Source organism: Perca flavescens, chromosome 13 (assembly GCF_004354835.1).
Source record: "Perca flavescens isolate YP-PL-M2 chromosome 13, PFLA_1.0, whole genome shotgun sequence".
NCBI lineage: Eukaryota > Metazoa > Chordata > Actinopteri > Perciformes > Percidae > Perca > Perca flavescens.
The window spans coordinates 11,222,512-11,240,231 of record NC_041343.1 but is presented as its reverse complement, the minus strand read 5'-3'; the positions used below and the strand labels follow the sequence as shown (position 1 = coordinate 11,240,231).

Here is a 17,720-nt window from a genome sequence, read left to right as displayed (position 1 = left end):
CCCCATATTGCACAACATATGGGTCCCAGACCAGTTCACAGAAATAACCAACCTGTCACACTGACTTGACTTAATAAAAATGGATACATATTTCCCAACACGATGGGAAATGAGACAATAAATCAAGGGGATATCCAAAGGTGGAAGATCTTCTGAGTGAAAGGAGCAATCACTAGTTATAAAACTATGGACTGCAGTATAACCCCTACATCCTAAGACGTACAGACAGTAATACATCATATCCCTCATCTATTATACTAGTAAAAATGAATCACCTACAGTACATGACCGATGTCTGATTCAATATGAATGGTATCTAGGGCAAGTGTGAAGCTGTAGTGAGACTACATTTGACAGGAAATACGCATTTATATTACATATGTTATATTTTGAAAACATTACATGATCCCTGATTAAAAGCAGCAGTAAATACTTACTGTAACTATGTTTTTTGTCATGTTTTAGAGACACATTACATAATGGTATGCTCATAATATAAACCATGAAAATCAAGCCAACAAAGAGTGAGAATTCAATAAACCTTACTAATTGGAGGGAGATTGTGGATAACAACTAAATGCATGATTGGGATATAATACTTAGTAGCGTTAAAATATAACGTACGCACACAGAAAAGAGCCAAAATAAGTAAGATTGCACAGATTTGATTCGCTGGATCATATCGGGTGTCGACCAGACATGACTGTAATTTAATATTTTATATTTTAATATTTTAATATCTACTATATTTTAAATGGTTCCATCATGTCTTTTCAAGAAAAGAAAAAACTTGAACCGGTGATTTTTTTTCCAAACAAAAGTTGAAAAAGAGGCACTGATTTACAGGATTAATGATCTCCAGTAAACTGATTTCTCCCACACAAACAGAATACAGTTATAACGGACCTATCTGATGCCTGTATAGTTATTTTGTAGCGGCCCAGTGTCACCTGCATGTAATTTAAGGTAAGCACAGTGAATGGCTGTGCATAATGGCACTGCACTCTGGTGTGGGACTACTCAAATCAGAGGCTGCAGATTTATCTACATATCTGTCCTGCTGCATTTAGTTAGCTGTAGGGAGGGATTTAATGAACTTGAGGTTTTCATTCTGTATAAGCAGCTGTGGACAACAAATACTGTAAGCCTCTCCTCCCACCTATGCACTGAGGGCTTGCACCAAAATACCACACAGCTGGGCAAAGCGAAGTACAGAAAATACCAAAGGGTCAGAGTGCTGCTTGCATTGGTTGTTGTTGTCCTTTTTTTCCATCAATTGATATTGGTCAATATATTATGTTTATTTTATCATGCATTGTGCTGCTATGTTGTACATTGTAATTCATGTTTTAATTTTATTATTTACCTTTTGTTTTTATTATGCAGTATATTTACAGAAAATTGTGCATTTTTACAGCAAAGCTTGTCTGCAAACTTGAACATTACCTGTTCTTTTTGTAATGTTTTAAGATAGGGTTAATGAGCTTATTGTTCTGAGGTATAGCATTTTTATCACAGCCACGGCATCTCACAAAATGCAATTTTCTTCTAAGCCCACAGATGTTTTCTCCCTTAACAAAAGTGCTAACTGATTAATTGATGGGGTGGCTATTATTTTAGATTGGCTATCCAGGGCATTGCTTAACATAAAAGGACCAAAACAGAACACAATACAATACAGGGATTTATGTTTGTTTCATACAGTTTACCAAGATAGGGGAGAGTGCATCTTTAGGTCCTTTAGTACCCATGTAACATGATAACAGCATATATTATGAAGATGTGGTTAAGACTTCATAGTAGAGTGCTGTGACCCAATGTTGCCATTACACTAAATGTTTAACAATTATGACATTGTGTGTTAGCAGTCCAAGCTAACCATACCCTGTGATGATCAAGGTCTTAGTTGGTTTACTTTTATAGCACTGGCATGAATGAGTCAAAGTGGCATGTCCCACTTCAGAGACATGAAAGCTATGTCGCTGAGGGGATAAAGCTCGGCAGAACCAAAAACAAGGGGAAAAAGACTTTACTTGGATATGCTTGGTTACAAATTGCCAGTTATTGATTGTCTGACATTAGGGAAGTGCACTCTGCCGAGGGCTGACATAATAAAAGGTTTGGCTTGATAGAGAATGAGAGGATGGATCAAAGGAGCCAGTAAGGAAGAGGAGCATGCTACTGTATTAAAATGTGAATAAAACCTTGACTTGCAAGTGAAATTTAAATGCTGAGAACAAATCAGCACGTAAGAAGAACCAGGAAGGTATAAAAACCAACGAAGCAAAGCGGAGCCCATTTTAAAGGTCGCATTAATGGACTAAAATACATAAGTACATTAAAAGTCACTAAAACATTGAGTCGATTACATTTTTCAAAATGTACTTGGCCTAAGTATTGAACATTCCACAACCAAGTTCAAAACAAACTTTCAAGACTTACAGTAAGGGGCGCTCTTCTCACTGTCTGAGCCAGAGCAAATGTCATGGGCAGGATTTAGATTTGCACTCAGTTGCTAGTTTATTAGATACACCTGGTTAAAACTAATCAGTTGAATACACTGACTTAGCAATACATCTGATCTGACTGTTATCAAAGTTATGATGTTCAGTTGTTGCTCAAACTGTTGAGGTGTTGACTAAACTGTGTGGTCATTTCATTTTTGTCTGTGGTGCTCTTAAATCATATTGCGTTATACTTTGAAGCTCTTCTAATACATCTCAATAAGGGTAGACAATTTAATTTCCGGCATAGTATAGTATAATATAGGATAGTATAGCAATAGTTTTAGCTATGTGTACATAATTAACTGGCAACATTTATTTCGCAGATGGTCATGCATAAAGGTTTCAAAAAGATTAATAGGCAAGCTTAGGGGTTGTTGAACCAGGCGGAATTAGCAGACCTCTCTTCTATCAAGGGTATTGTGACTAAACTATAATAAACAACAACAAAGAGCACAAGCACACTGTGCACTCAACACATCACTGGCTGTGTTATTACATTCACATTTCAACACCATGGACAGCGACAATGTTCACAGCTCAACAGCACATCAGAAGAATAAAGCAATTACATATACATATATATATATATATATATGCATATCATAATAAAACGGTACTCACCGTTTAAGTAACTGAATGTGGGGCAGTGTCACTGCGGGCAGTCTCGGGATAACATCTTAATATCCGTCCAGACTTTAGTGCACCAAGGGGGTAAGGTTTCTCACATGGTTCAGCAGCACAAAATGGGCCTTTCCACGTGTAAAGCACGGCTCGCCTAGAATCAGTAAATAGTGGGAAAAGTATGGGAAAAGAAACGTTCACACGGGGCAAAGTAGGCCATGAAAGCCAGAGAGCACTTTTAAATGAGTTCCGGAGAAGGTTATTGTAGTTCAGCCACTGCTGCTCGAGCAGTGTCGAAAAGATGACAGCTGAGAACAATATCTTGACGCAGGATACCTTCGCCAGTTTCTGACTTCACGCCTTGCACTCAAACATGACGCACGTTAGAGCATTAACTGACTGGCTGCTGGTGTATATACACGTGGTTTGGTTTGTCAACTCAAAAATAACTAAGGGTCGTTAGTTGCAGTACGGTAGGGCAGCAGAAGCCGCCCGTGGAAACGTAGGTGAGTGTGTGGGGGGTGGGGGGTTTAACCTGTGTAACCTGACCTGGTTTATGCTAGCCGCTGAGACCGCAACTTCGCTGGCGTCGTTGAACTCTGAACTAGGCTGCTTTTCCTCACTTTGGCCCTCGTCCAGGGGTCTTTAGACGCTGCCCCGCATGTTGCCACTAAAATGTATGGTGGTGTAAACTTGCGTCAAAAGCAAACGTTTTGTTCATATGTGTCACTAGGAAGGAAGGTTTTGCGCGAACTGTGGTATCAAATTTATTGTAAATCTAACCTGCACGCGCAGAATAAGGCGTGGTTTATGGGCAGCGCATTGCCACCTGAGTAAAGGGCGCATGCGCAGTGGGCCTAAACAAAATGTCACATTAGGCCTATAAATCCACAGCATGACAAACTGCAAAATATCTTTGACATGTTTTGACAGCACTGTATCTCAGTGGTGGAATGTAACTAGCTCGATTTACACAAACTGCACTTGTGCTAGCTTTATACTGCTTACATTTTCAAGGCAAATATTGCACTTTTCCACCTTGTTTACCTAGTTAGTTAGGCCTGTTTACTAGTTATTTTGAAGATGGAGGTTTTACAGTCAAAATATAATGCATTGCTATAAATTAAACTAGCTACTGTAACCGTACATTTACTGACCAACTACAATAGTAAAATGCCACTTATAAATCCAACAGGGATGTGATATATTTGATATACCATTCACATTATTCTGCAAAACTTTTACATTTGATATTTTAAGTACATTTTAATATTTCCATACTTCCATACTTGTGAATGCAGGACTTTAACTTGCAATGGAGTACTGCTACATAGTTGTATAGGGACTCTAGAACGGACATTTTAAATTGTCATGGTGGGGAAAGCATGGCTCTAAGCCATGACAGTGACGGCCAGTATGCACAATAAAAAGATCCTGAAACTGGAATTTAGCTATTATTAATTTTACATAACATTACAACATTACACCTGTGCTTTTCCTTCTGTGACATGTCTTTTGTGAAAAAGGTCTATTGCTACGTTTACTTTAAAGTGTTTATATTAATGTCATTTTCAGGTTCATAATTGTATTTAGAGGTTGTTCCTGAATAGGTTTACATGGTTTAACTTTCAAAAAACATCATACTTTTGTTTGTCCTGCACATTGCTGCAGCTCCTCTTTTCACCCTGTGTGTTGAGCTCTCTGTTTTGGCTACAGACTGAGGCATCACACTTATGTTCCATCTTTTTTTTTTGGGAGTCGCACATGCGCAGTAGCTAGGTAAGGACTACTACCCAGTCAGAAGCAGAGTATGAGGGCGTACTACGCTAGCAGCTAGGCGAGCATTATAACGTGTGTTACAAAGTCGATGAGCGTTGGTCACGGAAGTAAAGGCTGGACTACAATAGAGCTGTTTGGAGCAGTTTGTGAACAGTGTTTTCTGTTGACAATGGTAAGTGCCTTTGGGGTGGGATTTTTCACTTTGTAAACCTATAACATGCACAAAAAAAAAAAAAAAAAAAAAAATATATATATATATATATATATATAACATATATATAACTCATATTATGCTTTTTGACTTTTCCCCTTTCCTTTATTGTGTTATATATGTTATATATATATATATATATATATATATATATATATATATATATATATATATATATATATATATATATGGGTGAAAAAGCCCACCCCAAAAGCATAATATATATATATATACATAAATATATATATAACATATATATATATATATATAACATATATATATATATATAACATATATAACACAATAAAGGAAAGGGGAAAAAGTCAAAAAGCATAATATGAGTACTTTAAACACCAGCACAGGTGTTAGCAATGACTCTGCTCAGGTTGAAGGTGAGTGGAATTACTTGAGGTCACAGGACACTTTGTGTACTAAGGGTGATAAAGATGTAATTTGTCCCACACAAACAGGTGCCACAATACTAACAGGTGAGTGAGGGGGACGTGGAGCACTGTATGCACAAGCGTAGTCCTAATAAATTGTCTAATGAGCCAAAAGAATTAAAATCACTTGTGTGGCTTTGCCATGGGGTGTACTGGGCAGAGCATTTAAGTAAAGGGTCTGAATACATCCGAGACCATTAGTGAATCTAGCGGTAAAATGGTTAGTCAACAAATTAAAAAAAGCGAGTAAGTCATTTGTCAAGCAAAACGTCCAAAACTTTGTGCGTTTCAGCTTTTAAAATATGAAGATTTGTGAAGGTTTTTCTATGTTTTTTTTATGATTGTAAGTTGAATATGTATCCTTGGGTTTTGGACTGTTGATTGAACAAAACAGGCAAAAGTGTCACATTGGGCTCTGAGAAAATGTGATTTGCATTTCACTATATATATTTTTTATTATAAATGAATACACTGAATGACTAATCAAGCAATCTAAACAACTGACATACTAATCCCTTATGAAAACATTTGGTAGTCGCGGCCCAAGCTGAATCCAAGTGACTTAAGTGTCCTACAGTCTTTGCAAGCTGTCCAAAGATGAAATTAAAGTTCTATTCAGTGGCCTGAATGACAGTTGCATAGACTGCAAACATGCATATTATACGTCATCACCTCTGATTTAAGGCTGCAACTGTTACATCCCAGCAGTGTGCAAATGGCCTGTATTCCAGTTTCAGTCCACGTAGCTGGCAGAACAATATACTAAAAATATTTAGTAGGCTATATAATAACGGAATTTAAACAGCACAAAACTCACTTAACAAGTGTAGCATATACTGGGCTTTCTTTTTATCAAAGACTTTGTTACAATGTAAATTTCTGAATAATTGTCTTGAAACCTACCATGTCACATTTTTGTTACGATAATAAAATTGTGGAGACTCAAATGTTATCGAAATAGGAAAGCGAAAATGATAACATGACATCTGTGATTTCTTTGATTCGAACAGGAAAATAATGATAGCTGAAAGCCTTAGAATATAAATGCCAAGCCTTTATGATAGGTCAACGAAGCAGGTCTAACTCAGACAAAAGCTGTCTCCACTGCTGTCTGCAGTCTTCCTCTCCTCCTGAAAAAGTAATAATAGCAACAGAGTAGAAGCTTCTCAAATTGGCTGTCTCAACAGTCTGTCCTTTTGGGAAAGAAGACCATGCTACACAGACTGAGCAGTCTCTTTATTGATGCATGGTGTGTTGTAGTGCAGAGACATCTGCTTGTTGGTAATTGTTCAGTCTCTCCATATCCAGCGGTGACCTGAATTGCTCTGTAATCTCTGAGTGTGCGTTTGAAGAACCACTTTCTTCCTAATGTGCAAAAGTGTCCTCATTTTCTGCTGTTGTGTGCATGACATGTTGCCATTTCTTTGTTGTCTTCGTAGAAGAAACTACTACTATTTGGAACAGATAAGTTCAGAATGGATGGGTGGGAGTAAGAACTGGTTAGCTGCAGACATAATGACTTTTTAGAATTTGACAAACCAATGAGCACAAAGTTATAAATCATTATTGAAGGGTAATGGCTCTAACAGTTTAATATACCATCTATTCTGCAGTTAGAAACAATAAAATATTCATTCAAGGGTGACTTTTAGTTATCTGAAAAGAAAAGTTCAACAAATAATTTAAAGAAAAGTTTGTTGCATTTCTCGCTTTCTTTTTTCCGTTTCCAGTCATCTCTCCACTGTTGCTATCTATTAAGGACATAAAATGCCCTTAAAGTAATTTTCAAAAATGATAATAATAAACTATTTGTCCAGATGTCCTGCAACTGATTTCCAGGTTGTAAACAGTCAATTGGATTTCCTGGTAAATAAAGAGCTAAAAAGACAAAGCAAGGGTCATGTATGAAAGGACATTTATTTACCATTAATAAAGCCATCAATTACATATCATAAACCCTCTACATAGGGGCTCTTATTAGAAGTTGGTAAGGTACATTTTAAAGATACTTTGAAAGAGGACATGAACTACGCCATAAGTTTAGAAAAGGGAAATCTAAAATGCTAAGATAAAGCATGATATTCCCATATGGTACTGTCAGCTTCCTTCTGCAAACAGCATGCCATGACATGACATGACTGTTTACAGCTGATGCCATGCCAACAACATGTCATAATGTCATTGTTTGGTTTGGTGGTGGCTGCCTCACGCACACATGAATTTGTAAGTAGGAAAAAAATAAATAAAAATAAGAAGCAGGTTATTTTTTACTGGCTCTGCCTTCCACTTTCCTGTGACTGTGGGTTGCCTGTGACAAGAATTTAGTGATGATTCCAGAAGCTTTCTGAGCCAACTTTCAGTGTCAAGAGGTTACCATGTGACAACTCCAATAACAACTGTGCTCTCAGCTGTCCCTCTGTCCTCTGACATCCATGTCAAGTTTCAACAAACACGCAAGCATAGTTTAATAACTCAGGTAATGCCCTCATGAAATCCCATGTGCTGCTACATTTATAGGGGGCATGGAGAAGGGTAGCTTCACAGAAAACCGTAAAGCTGTACTTTAACGATAGCAGACAAAATCTGAATGTAATGTTGGTGATAATACTAGTGTGTGCACATAATGCAATGCATTGATATGATGGTAGATAAATGCAAAATACTGACTCCATAACAATTTCTGTAAAAATCGAATGAGGACAAAGGACTTTACGTTTGTCTTCTCCTCTAATTCCTTTCATTCGCGGAATTTTCAGCACTCTGAGGGAAATGAGAACAACATGTTTCTGGTGCAACAAAGACTTTAACAATAATCACAATCAGCCATGCGCATGAGGTAATATCCAAATGGATTTTTTGTAGACTATTGAATTGTTTAATTTATTAATAAAAATCTATGTTTACAGTTGGAACACCCAATTTGGAGCCGGAATCTTTTCTTTCTGCTAATATTATTTGTTCTAGTGGGGGAATTTGGAAAAACTCAAACTGTCACTTTCTTTCTTGAACAACCCACATGTGAATGTATGCACATACTCTCACACTGGGGCAAGATTTTATTCACACCTTTTTCCTGTTCTCCAGACAGTTGAAATTCACACTGTGTGTAACTATTCCCATACTATTTCATGTCTCTGTTTAGCACCGCATTCCCATAGCATGTCATTAGTATAACAGGAACATACAAGTTGTATGTGTATGCTACGTGGTGAGACAAACATGCCACAATTTCCCTCATTACGAGCAGTCAATCATGTGAGAAGTCATCGCTGTCAGTTTGCTGTTGGCTCTTTATACCAGGTGGTGCAGAGCATCTGTAATGGTTCACAAGAGGTTAAATAAAAAATAATTAGATGCACTCAGAACATGTTACAGGACAGACATTCTACCATTAGAGTGGAATGCAGAACACTGTTTCCAACTAAAACCGCTTAAGTGTTAAAAGCTGCGGAATATAGGCTAACCTATTCTAATCCTGCAGTTTTAAAACTGGAAAGTAGTTAAGGACAAAGGGATTGATATTCTACTTTTGCCCTTGAGTGAGAGAAAGAGGGAGGGAGAGAGAGGCAGAGTGAGAGAGACGCTCTATGTGTGTGCAAGAGAGAGGGGGGGAGTGACAGAGAGATAATCTCTTTTGTATTTTGATCCCTAAATGTGGTGGTTGTGTCCCCTTATCCCAGCTACTTAGTTTTGGCAGTGCGTAAGTGATGCCGTGCACTTAGGCGGTGAAAAGCAGGTCAGTATGACCACTGAGAGAAAACCACATGTGCATCGCATGGATAGCTTTGGGATTATTCCTCACAAAATGTCTTAATTCCTCTGTTCACTAATGATCCAGGGAAAATGCCCTCTAATCTCCATTCCATTAATTAAAAAGAGCATGATCCCATGGAAAACCTCACCATCTGCTGCAGCTTCATTCCTGTAGACAGATTGTGTTTTCAGCTTTTAACCAGGGGAACTGGGTTTTTCAGAGCAAATGGGTCGAGCATGCGTTGAGGTGGATGGTAAATAGATACAACTGCTCTATTTGAGTATTAATATGCTGAAATATGCTGGGAAACCTGTTTTATTAAACAGGCACAATCCCTGCCAGAGTACTGTGAAGATGTCTGGGAATTTGAATTTTCCTGAGGACAATTTACAACTTCAAACCTATACTGTACATAATATTCCTCTTTGGAGGCTTCATAGTCATTTTATGGTACGTTTATAGTAACTGTTTCTATGATAAATAGATGGACTTTTGTATTATTAATTGGAATGCTGTAATGCAGTCCCTGTATTCTTCTAAAGGACGTCCATCTTTCTTTTTTTCATTTGGTAAGGTCTTTGAAGCTTGGTTCAACTGAAATGCTCACTTCCTCTAATAACAAAAGAAAAATGAAAGGATTTTACTCTGATTTCTTCTCACAGTCCCAGTTTGTTTTGAAAATTAGTTTGTTGAAAAGTTTGTAATAGAATCATTTCATTCCGAATCAAGACAACTTAATTACATGTTACTATCCTGTGCAGTTATAATAACACTTCATTAAGTGAAGCCTTTTTTATTATTATTTAAGTAGTTTGATTGAGAATTTAAAAGTTTACAACTTTCACTTTTTACCGGTTTTGTGAGTTAGAGTGAATATGCTGCAGGAAGGTTTGTTTATATCCGATTATTCTCAACTCTATCAGTTTCAAATGATGAAAACACTCTTATAAGAAATTGAATCAAGTACGTTTGACCTACGGTCAAAGCCTCGAGACTGCTACATGAATTTGATCGGGCTAGTAGGCAGGAATGATTATCCGAGCAGATGTCGTTTCTCTCCTATTGGAACAGTAGGGCCAATAATAAACACACACGCACACTAATCTGAGATAGGTCTAGTAGCCCTTGCACACCCCTTTCTCTTTCCTCTCTTTTCTCTCGGGCAGACAGTCGCTGTTCCAGTCCCACCAATGTCAAGTTTTTTCCAGACTGTATTTTGCACAATTCTGGCTTAATCATCTTCTATGACTACACCAGAGACGTAGTCCTTGGTGTGAGTGTGCGGCATTGCTTTAGCCTACAGATGGACACACAAGGGGCGAAGAAAAGACTGTATGGGAAATGGCATGTAGTTTGCCGTTTTGCGTTGTTCACTTGTTTCTTGGATGCAGTCCGGGGACAGCTTCGCTACTCAATCCCTGAGGAACTGGAACATGGAGCGTTTGTTGGCAATATTGCAGAGGACCTGGGCTTGGATTTGGACAAGCTCTCTGCACGCAGATTCCGGATAGTCTCAGGTGCCAAGAAGCAATATGTGGAGGTAAATTTAGAAAATGGAGTTGTATTTGTCAATGAAAGAATTGATCGTGAAGAACTATGCGAGCAGAGTTTGTCCTGTTCTTTTCACTTGCAAGTGGTCATAGAAAACCCTCTGGAGCTGTACAGGGTAGAGATGGAAATTCTGGACGTGAACGATAACTCTCCTAGTTTCCCGTGGACCGAGTTTAATCTGGACATATCGGAGTCCGCTGCGCCAGGATCCCGTTTCCCACTTGAGAGCGCACAGGACTTAGACGTTGGATCCAACTCACTCCGCACCTATTTGTTAAGTGTAAATGAGCATTTCCTTTTGGATATACAGACGCGCAGTGATGGCAGCAAATTTGCAGAACTAGTCCTACAAAACCAACTGGACAGAGAGCAGCAGAGTACGCACCAAATGGTCCTAACGGCGGTGGATGGAGGCGCGCCGGAGAGATCCGGCACTGCGCAAATTGATATCACCGTCTTGGATGCAAATGATAACGCGCCTGTGTTTGATCAGTCGTTTTACAGAGTGAGGCTTGCTGAAAACGCACCTAAGGGAACAGTTGTCATAAAACTCAATGCGTCCGATTTAGATGAGGGTCCCAATGCTGACATCACCTACTCATTCAGTGGCCACGCTCCTATCAAAGTGCGCCAGCTCTTTAGCGTAGACTCGCGCACGGGGGAAATCAAAGTCAAAGGAGTGATAGACTATGAAAAAGCCAGGATGCATGAAATTTATGTTCAGGCTAAAGACAAGGGCCCCTCCGCTGTAGCAGTTCACTGTAAAGTGCTGGTGAACGTTTTGGATAAAAACGACAACCTCCCAGAGGTGATCCTGACATCAGTGTCTACACCTGTGCAGGAGGACGCGCCACCGGGAACGGTGATAGCCGTCATCAGCGTAATGGACAAAGACTCCGGTGAAAACGGGAATGTGGACTGTGAGATCCCCCATCACGTCCCATTCCAGCTCCACTCCTCCTTTAAAAACTACTATACATTAGTTACTTGTGATTTTCTGGACAGAGAGGCGGTGGCAGAGTACAACATCACCCTTACCGCCCGAGACATGGGCTCCCCACCTTTATTCACTAGGAAAACTATTTTGGTCCAAGTGTCTGATGTGAATGATAACGCGCCTCACTTCAAACAGCCTTCCTATACTGTGTATTTGACTGAGAACAATGCGCCGGGAGCATCCATTTGCTCGGTGACTGCACTGGATCCAGATTCTGGTCAAAATGCATATCTCTCCTATTCATTACTGGACGGTGACATACAGGGAATGCCCGTGTCCACATACGTGTCTATAAACTCGGACAACGGGAACATTTACGCGCTGCGATCCTTTGACCACGAACAACTTAAAAACTTTCAGATCACAGTTCAAGCTCAAGACGCCGGTTTCCCGCCTCTGAACAACAACGTTTCAGTGAACATATTCATTTTGGACCAAAACGACAATGCGCCTGTAATTGTGTCACCAGTTCCGCAAAACGGCACAGCACCCAGCGAACCAGTGCCCAGATCTGTGGACGCCGGCTACCTTGTCGCCAGAATCAGCGCGGTTGACGCAGACGCAGGTCAAAACTCGCGTCTTTTTTATCAGATGCTCCAAGCAACAGACCCGAGCTTGTTCAGCATTGCTCTGTACACCGGCGAAATCAGGACAATACGCCACTTGGTGGAAAAAGACCCCACGAGGCACATATTGGTCATTCTTGTGAAGGACAATGGTCAGCCACCCCTCTCGGCCACTGTTTCCATCATTCTGTCAGTGGTTGACAGCCTGCCAGATTCGCAGCCCGATTTGGCTGACCTGTCACTAAGCCCGCATCACAGCTCCAACTTCACCGTGTACTTAATCGTGTCTCTGGGCGCAATCTCCTTCACATTTCTTGTGGCTATTATTGTCCTGGTTGCAGTGCGGAGACTGAAGGGCAGAGCGTCCAGCGGAGAGTCCAACTTCCCCACCATTATCGGGTGTTGTTGCTGCTGCTGCTCCCGCTCAGAAGCCTCCAACAGCACAGAGGTGTTCAAAAAGTCCAACTTAAATGTTTGTATGTCCACAGGCGCGTCCGGCTGCGCTGAGGCAACAAACAGCAACGGCGCACTTCCTCAGGTCTATTGCTACAAAATGTGTCTGACACCGGAATCGTCCAAAAGTGACTTTATGTTCCTCAAGCCTTGCAGTCCTGTAATGTCAGTTCAGCAGAATAACGCCAAGAGCACAGATTACCTCACTTCTGGCTGGAGCGCACTGGACCGTAACGACCTGGCCAACAACAGAGCAGCAACCCCAAACGAGGTAATATATTGATATATATAAATCAGCATAACAGATTGGGTATTTGTCTAATCATCCACTTTTCGAATTACACTTATCCCCAAACTATATCCACCACTCAGGCCACTAACTAGTCGTCCGGCTGTCTCACTTCAATTAGAAATGACAGAAAGGTTGACTCACGGACAAATGTTACAATGCATTTTACACACTAGGGGGCGCTCTTTCAAAATCTATCTACTTTTTTTTTTTTTATTCATGTTGGAACAACGGTTTGTTTGAAGGGATGTAAAATGTATATATATATATATATATATATATATATATATATATATATATATATATATATATATATATATATATAATTGTTAATTGTATAATTGTTAATTGCCTACCGCTTAAACTGTTAGTGTCTTAACAACTTTTCCACAGGTGCATTCATTAATTGTTTAGGGTTCATTGAACAAGCATGGAAAACATTGGTTAATCCCTTAACAATAAAGATCTGTAAAGTTATTTGGATTTTTACAAAATTATCTTTTAAATACAGTGTCCTGAAAAAGGGACGCTTCGTTTTTGTTGAGTTTATATATGATATCACAACTAATTTAACCCTGGTTTGTTATATAGGCTATAGAGAATAAAAAACACCAAAAAGGTATGACTATTTCTTATGCCTTATTTCTTATTCAAGTAATCCATTGGAAAATATAGCCTCAACCAACCCACATGTTGTGACAACATATGAAGTCTTGGCAAATTGCCACCGTGTGTGAAGGTGTGTGACACACACATAAAAGGTGTTGCAGGGATAAAAGAGAAACACATTTTTTTGTCACAGACCTGAACCTGTCTCTTGATCTTAACACTTCTGCTGTATTTGTGCTCTTGTCACCAGCATCAGTATACATCCACCATTAGTAAACCTCACATCAGTCACATTAGCAGATTAGTTACTAACTCATTTTGTCAATTTTAGGAGACGTGACATCTTCTCTGTCATTATAGTGTTGCATTGGAGAACCTAGTATGTTATTTCTCAATATAAGACATGTATAAGACAATGTAATCTATTTTGTTTTAATAGTCTGGTAAAAACATAATTAATAGGCCACTATACCCCCTTCTCACCCTTTCCAGCTGTTTCACTAGAACTTGACTTTTGCTAGCCTATTTCTATGGAATATATGAACTGTTGTTGGCTTTTAACATGAACAACGGACAAAGAGACATGTCAGTCACAATTACTTATAGTATCTCCCATATCTGATGCCTTTAGCCTTGCCATTTTATACACACGACGGCATCTGGACATAAATGCATTGCAATTTTTCTACTTGTGCTGGTAACTACGTTTTTTTATGTTTCAAATGTGCAGCTTAAGTATTCAAACAAGGACTGGACCTGGACCAAGAACCAACGCAACTTAGCATACAAGAGGTGAATACATAGTTGATCCATTTACAGTACACACACACACACACACACACACACACACACACACACACACACACACACACACACACTTATAGACTTATACGTATGCTGTCTCCTTATCTCCTCAGGTATAGCTCAGCAAATATGGAGGGCACGCTTACTCGTCAACAAAAATATGAAGCCCAAGGGTTTTCCTGCTCTGTGGCACCACAGTACTGGACCTGGGGAAACCATATGAATGGTAGGTGACAACTGTGCAATTTGGGCTCATTATTGTTCACATGAAATGAGGTGGTGGATTGTGAGTTCTATCCTGTGTCTCTGTGCCTAAGGATTTATTCTGGAATATAAAATGGTAAACTGAATAGCAGATAATACCAAGACCCAAAACTAGGGGGGTGGGATGGGGGGGTTTAATGCATCAACACGAGGATTACTTAAGTGCCTGTGAGAAGGGTTTTGCTTTTTTGCGAAAAGCTGAAATTAAGAAGATGCCTTTAAAAACACCGTATTCAGATCAAGTATACTGTATGTAAATAGGAGCTCTTAGCAGAAATAATCTTCCGGTAAAAACTGTAATTTATGCGCATTTTTTACAGACTGCAAGATTTCTTTTCAAGAGGGAGAAGTTCCTCACTACTCATGGACTCCAAAGTACACTCAGCCTCATTCTAAAGCACCAGACTACCAGCACAATGTGTACATACCTGGCACCCCGTCTGACTACAGCACTCTGAAGCTGGCACCCAGAGGAGAACTGGATGTGTACAACACTTTCTCTACGTTTGGGAAAAAAAAGAGATTCACATCAAACTATGAACAATCTTTTGACAACGATGATGGTCTCATCGTAAGTAATGACATGTTCAAATGATACATCAACTATATGTAAATTCTGTGTATAATATATGCCATTAACTAGTTCCATTAAAAACCCCTTTGTTTCCGGTGGGATTAAATAACACTCCGTACCACAAGTATATTTTTATTTTTTGTAAATACTGAAATAAAGTAAAGTATATTTTGAGTCATGGTAGAATCAAGTGATGACTTTCTCCATCATGAAGTAGTATTATATAAAGGCAGTAAACTGGAGCACTACAGTAAAGGCTTTTCGTTTGCAGCAGCAGTGAGCTCAGGTAAATGTGATTTGATTTGTTTGGAATCTGCAGAGTTAATGTCTAACTTCAAAAAAGTGTTCACAAGTCAGCAGCTTAAAGTCTATTACAAAAGGGATGTCCATGTACCTTGTACTTACTTTTATGTAGTGTAGGATTTTATTCTAAAATGTGACCGATGACCGGTCTGGCCCTAAAAAGGCCAGACTTAATCTGACTCCAATTCTATGGTCACTGAATAGTTGTTTGTTTACTGGAAGATCAGAGAAATAGACTCAAGATTCAAAATAAGACTCCGTATTCGTCCAGTTAAAGCTAATAACAAGCTTTAGTGAATGATATTGCAAAATACAATAAACTTGTGCACAAGGATCAGATAACTTCAAGACAAAATAGCCTATCGCTAAAACCTAGCAAACAGACAGAGTTTCCCCCAGCATCTGATGCCGGCTAACCCAGAACCCTCACTTTTTATCCATTCTCTCTGCTTCATCCGCGGCGCTGTTATCAGTTGGACGTAGTCCCGATCTTCTGGCTGCAGCCGGCTAACGATATGTAACACACTGTATGAAAACATGACCCTGAGTTCTCTCGTTCTCAGCTCAACAGAGACAAGTCGCTATTGTTGGGTCTGAACACCTGTATGTTTTTAATCTCCTACAAACTAAGGAGTTTCCTGAGAGCCAGGTCATTTTCATACTGTGTCACAAATCACGCGCTTGCAAAATACTGACCATTGTTGCCTCGTTCCCCCCCCCTGATCAGAGAAGACCTTTTTTTCTCAGGCAATAATCTCACACTCCCTTTATAATGTTAAATCACTGTAAAACCAGATGGCCTCTCATAAGCCTGGGAAACAAGGCAACAAGGTCAGCATCATGAACTCTACAAACCTGTTACTCTTACTCTCACAAATATATTCTAACAGTAGACAAACATTTCTTTAGTCTTACAGGGACACATGTTGTGTGTCAACGTTGTGAACCAACTAACTGTACTAGCCAGAGAGTTTATACTTGCATTACTGCTACAACAGTCTTTGTGGGTGTTAGTTTTCACAAATGCTGTAAATCTTGGTTGGATAATGAAGCAGTGCCACAGTTACAGTTGTATCTTAAGTTCAAAGTCTTTCATCCAATCCTGCCTGGTGCATTTAGTGACAGGACATTTGTTCACAAGTCTGAATGCAGTCCAGTCACAATGCACAAGCAATGCCAACAGACGGTAAAGGTAATACAACAGAAAAGAGATCCAATGGCAAATGCATCAGATTTCCAATTATGACATTGAAATGAGTGTAACCATACAACATGTCCTTCAACGAGGGTTCATTGAGGAATTGTGTTACAAGGAATAGCATCACAGCTGGGATTTTACTCACTGGGCCTGTGCAGTAGACCGTTACACTGACACACCACATCCAATTGCCTGTTGGACCACTCAGATTGTTTGATCACAAGCAACTGCGGACACAATGCAGTCACTGGTTATATGCATTCCAAATTTGTATTTATCATTGAGTGTGATTACACAGGTATGCTTAGTTAGTTACTTAGTTATTACTCTGTATATAGTCTATGTACAGTATATATTAATATCAATAAATCTGTCCTCAACTCTGTTTTTTTGTTTTTTTGACAGCCATACTTATATTCCTGTCATTGGTGGATGTGCTGAAATATTGTGTTTATGTGGCTCTGAAATAATTTTACTATAACTTAATATTACTTATATATACACTGTAAGTATAACTCCATAACTTCATACATTTTATTGTGAATAAATAAATACATTAAAACAGGAAAGCAGTACATTTGTGATTGTGAAGGTTTTTGGTCACAATCAAAAGATGACATTGAGGATGTGTCAGTGTAAATTACAATGCAATTGTGTGCAGAATCAGATTGCTAAAATACAATCTCATGGCATTTAAAGCATGCAATAAAATGTGGCTGGAGCCTGATTAGCTAACTGGCTTCAAAAGTGCCTCTCAGAAAACAAGCTGGGGGGCAGAACTAGCCATGCTGCTGCTC

At 39.2% G+C, this 17,720-nt stretch overlaps 2 protein-coding genes across 3 annotated transcripts in view; one reads left to right on the top strand and one right to left on the bottom strand.

The window, feature by feature from the left end:
• The window catches only part of pcdh1a (protocadherin 1a), a 210,693-nt gene extending 206,812 nt beyond the window's left edge, over positions 1-3,881 (bottom strand). For both annotated transcript variants that reach the window (XM_028596047.1, XM_028596049.1), the window contains exons 1-2: positions 3,678-3,881; positions 3,129-3,282 (exon numbers count right to left, since the gene is read on the bottom strand). The gene's annotated coding sequence lies outside the window, so the exon portion shown is untranslated. The remainder of the gene's footprint in view (positions 1-3,128; positions 3,283-3,677) is intronic.
• Positions 3,882-10,326: 6,445 nt separating this feature from the next.
• Positions 10,327-16,376, top strand: LOC114567252 (protocadherin-10-like). The gene is made up of 4 exons (XM_028596265.1): positions 10,327-13,153; positions 14,511-14,572; positions 14,698-14,810; positions 15,169-16,376. The coding sequence occupies exons 1-4, from the start codon at positions 10,619-10,621 to the stop codon at positions 15,441-15,443; spliced, it is 2,985 nt and encodes a 994-aa protein (XP_028452066.1). The 5' UTR covers positions 10,327-10,618; the 3' UTR covers positions 15,444-16,376.
• Positions 16,377-17,720: the final 1,344 nt, after the last annotated feature.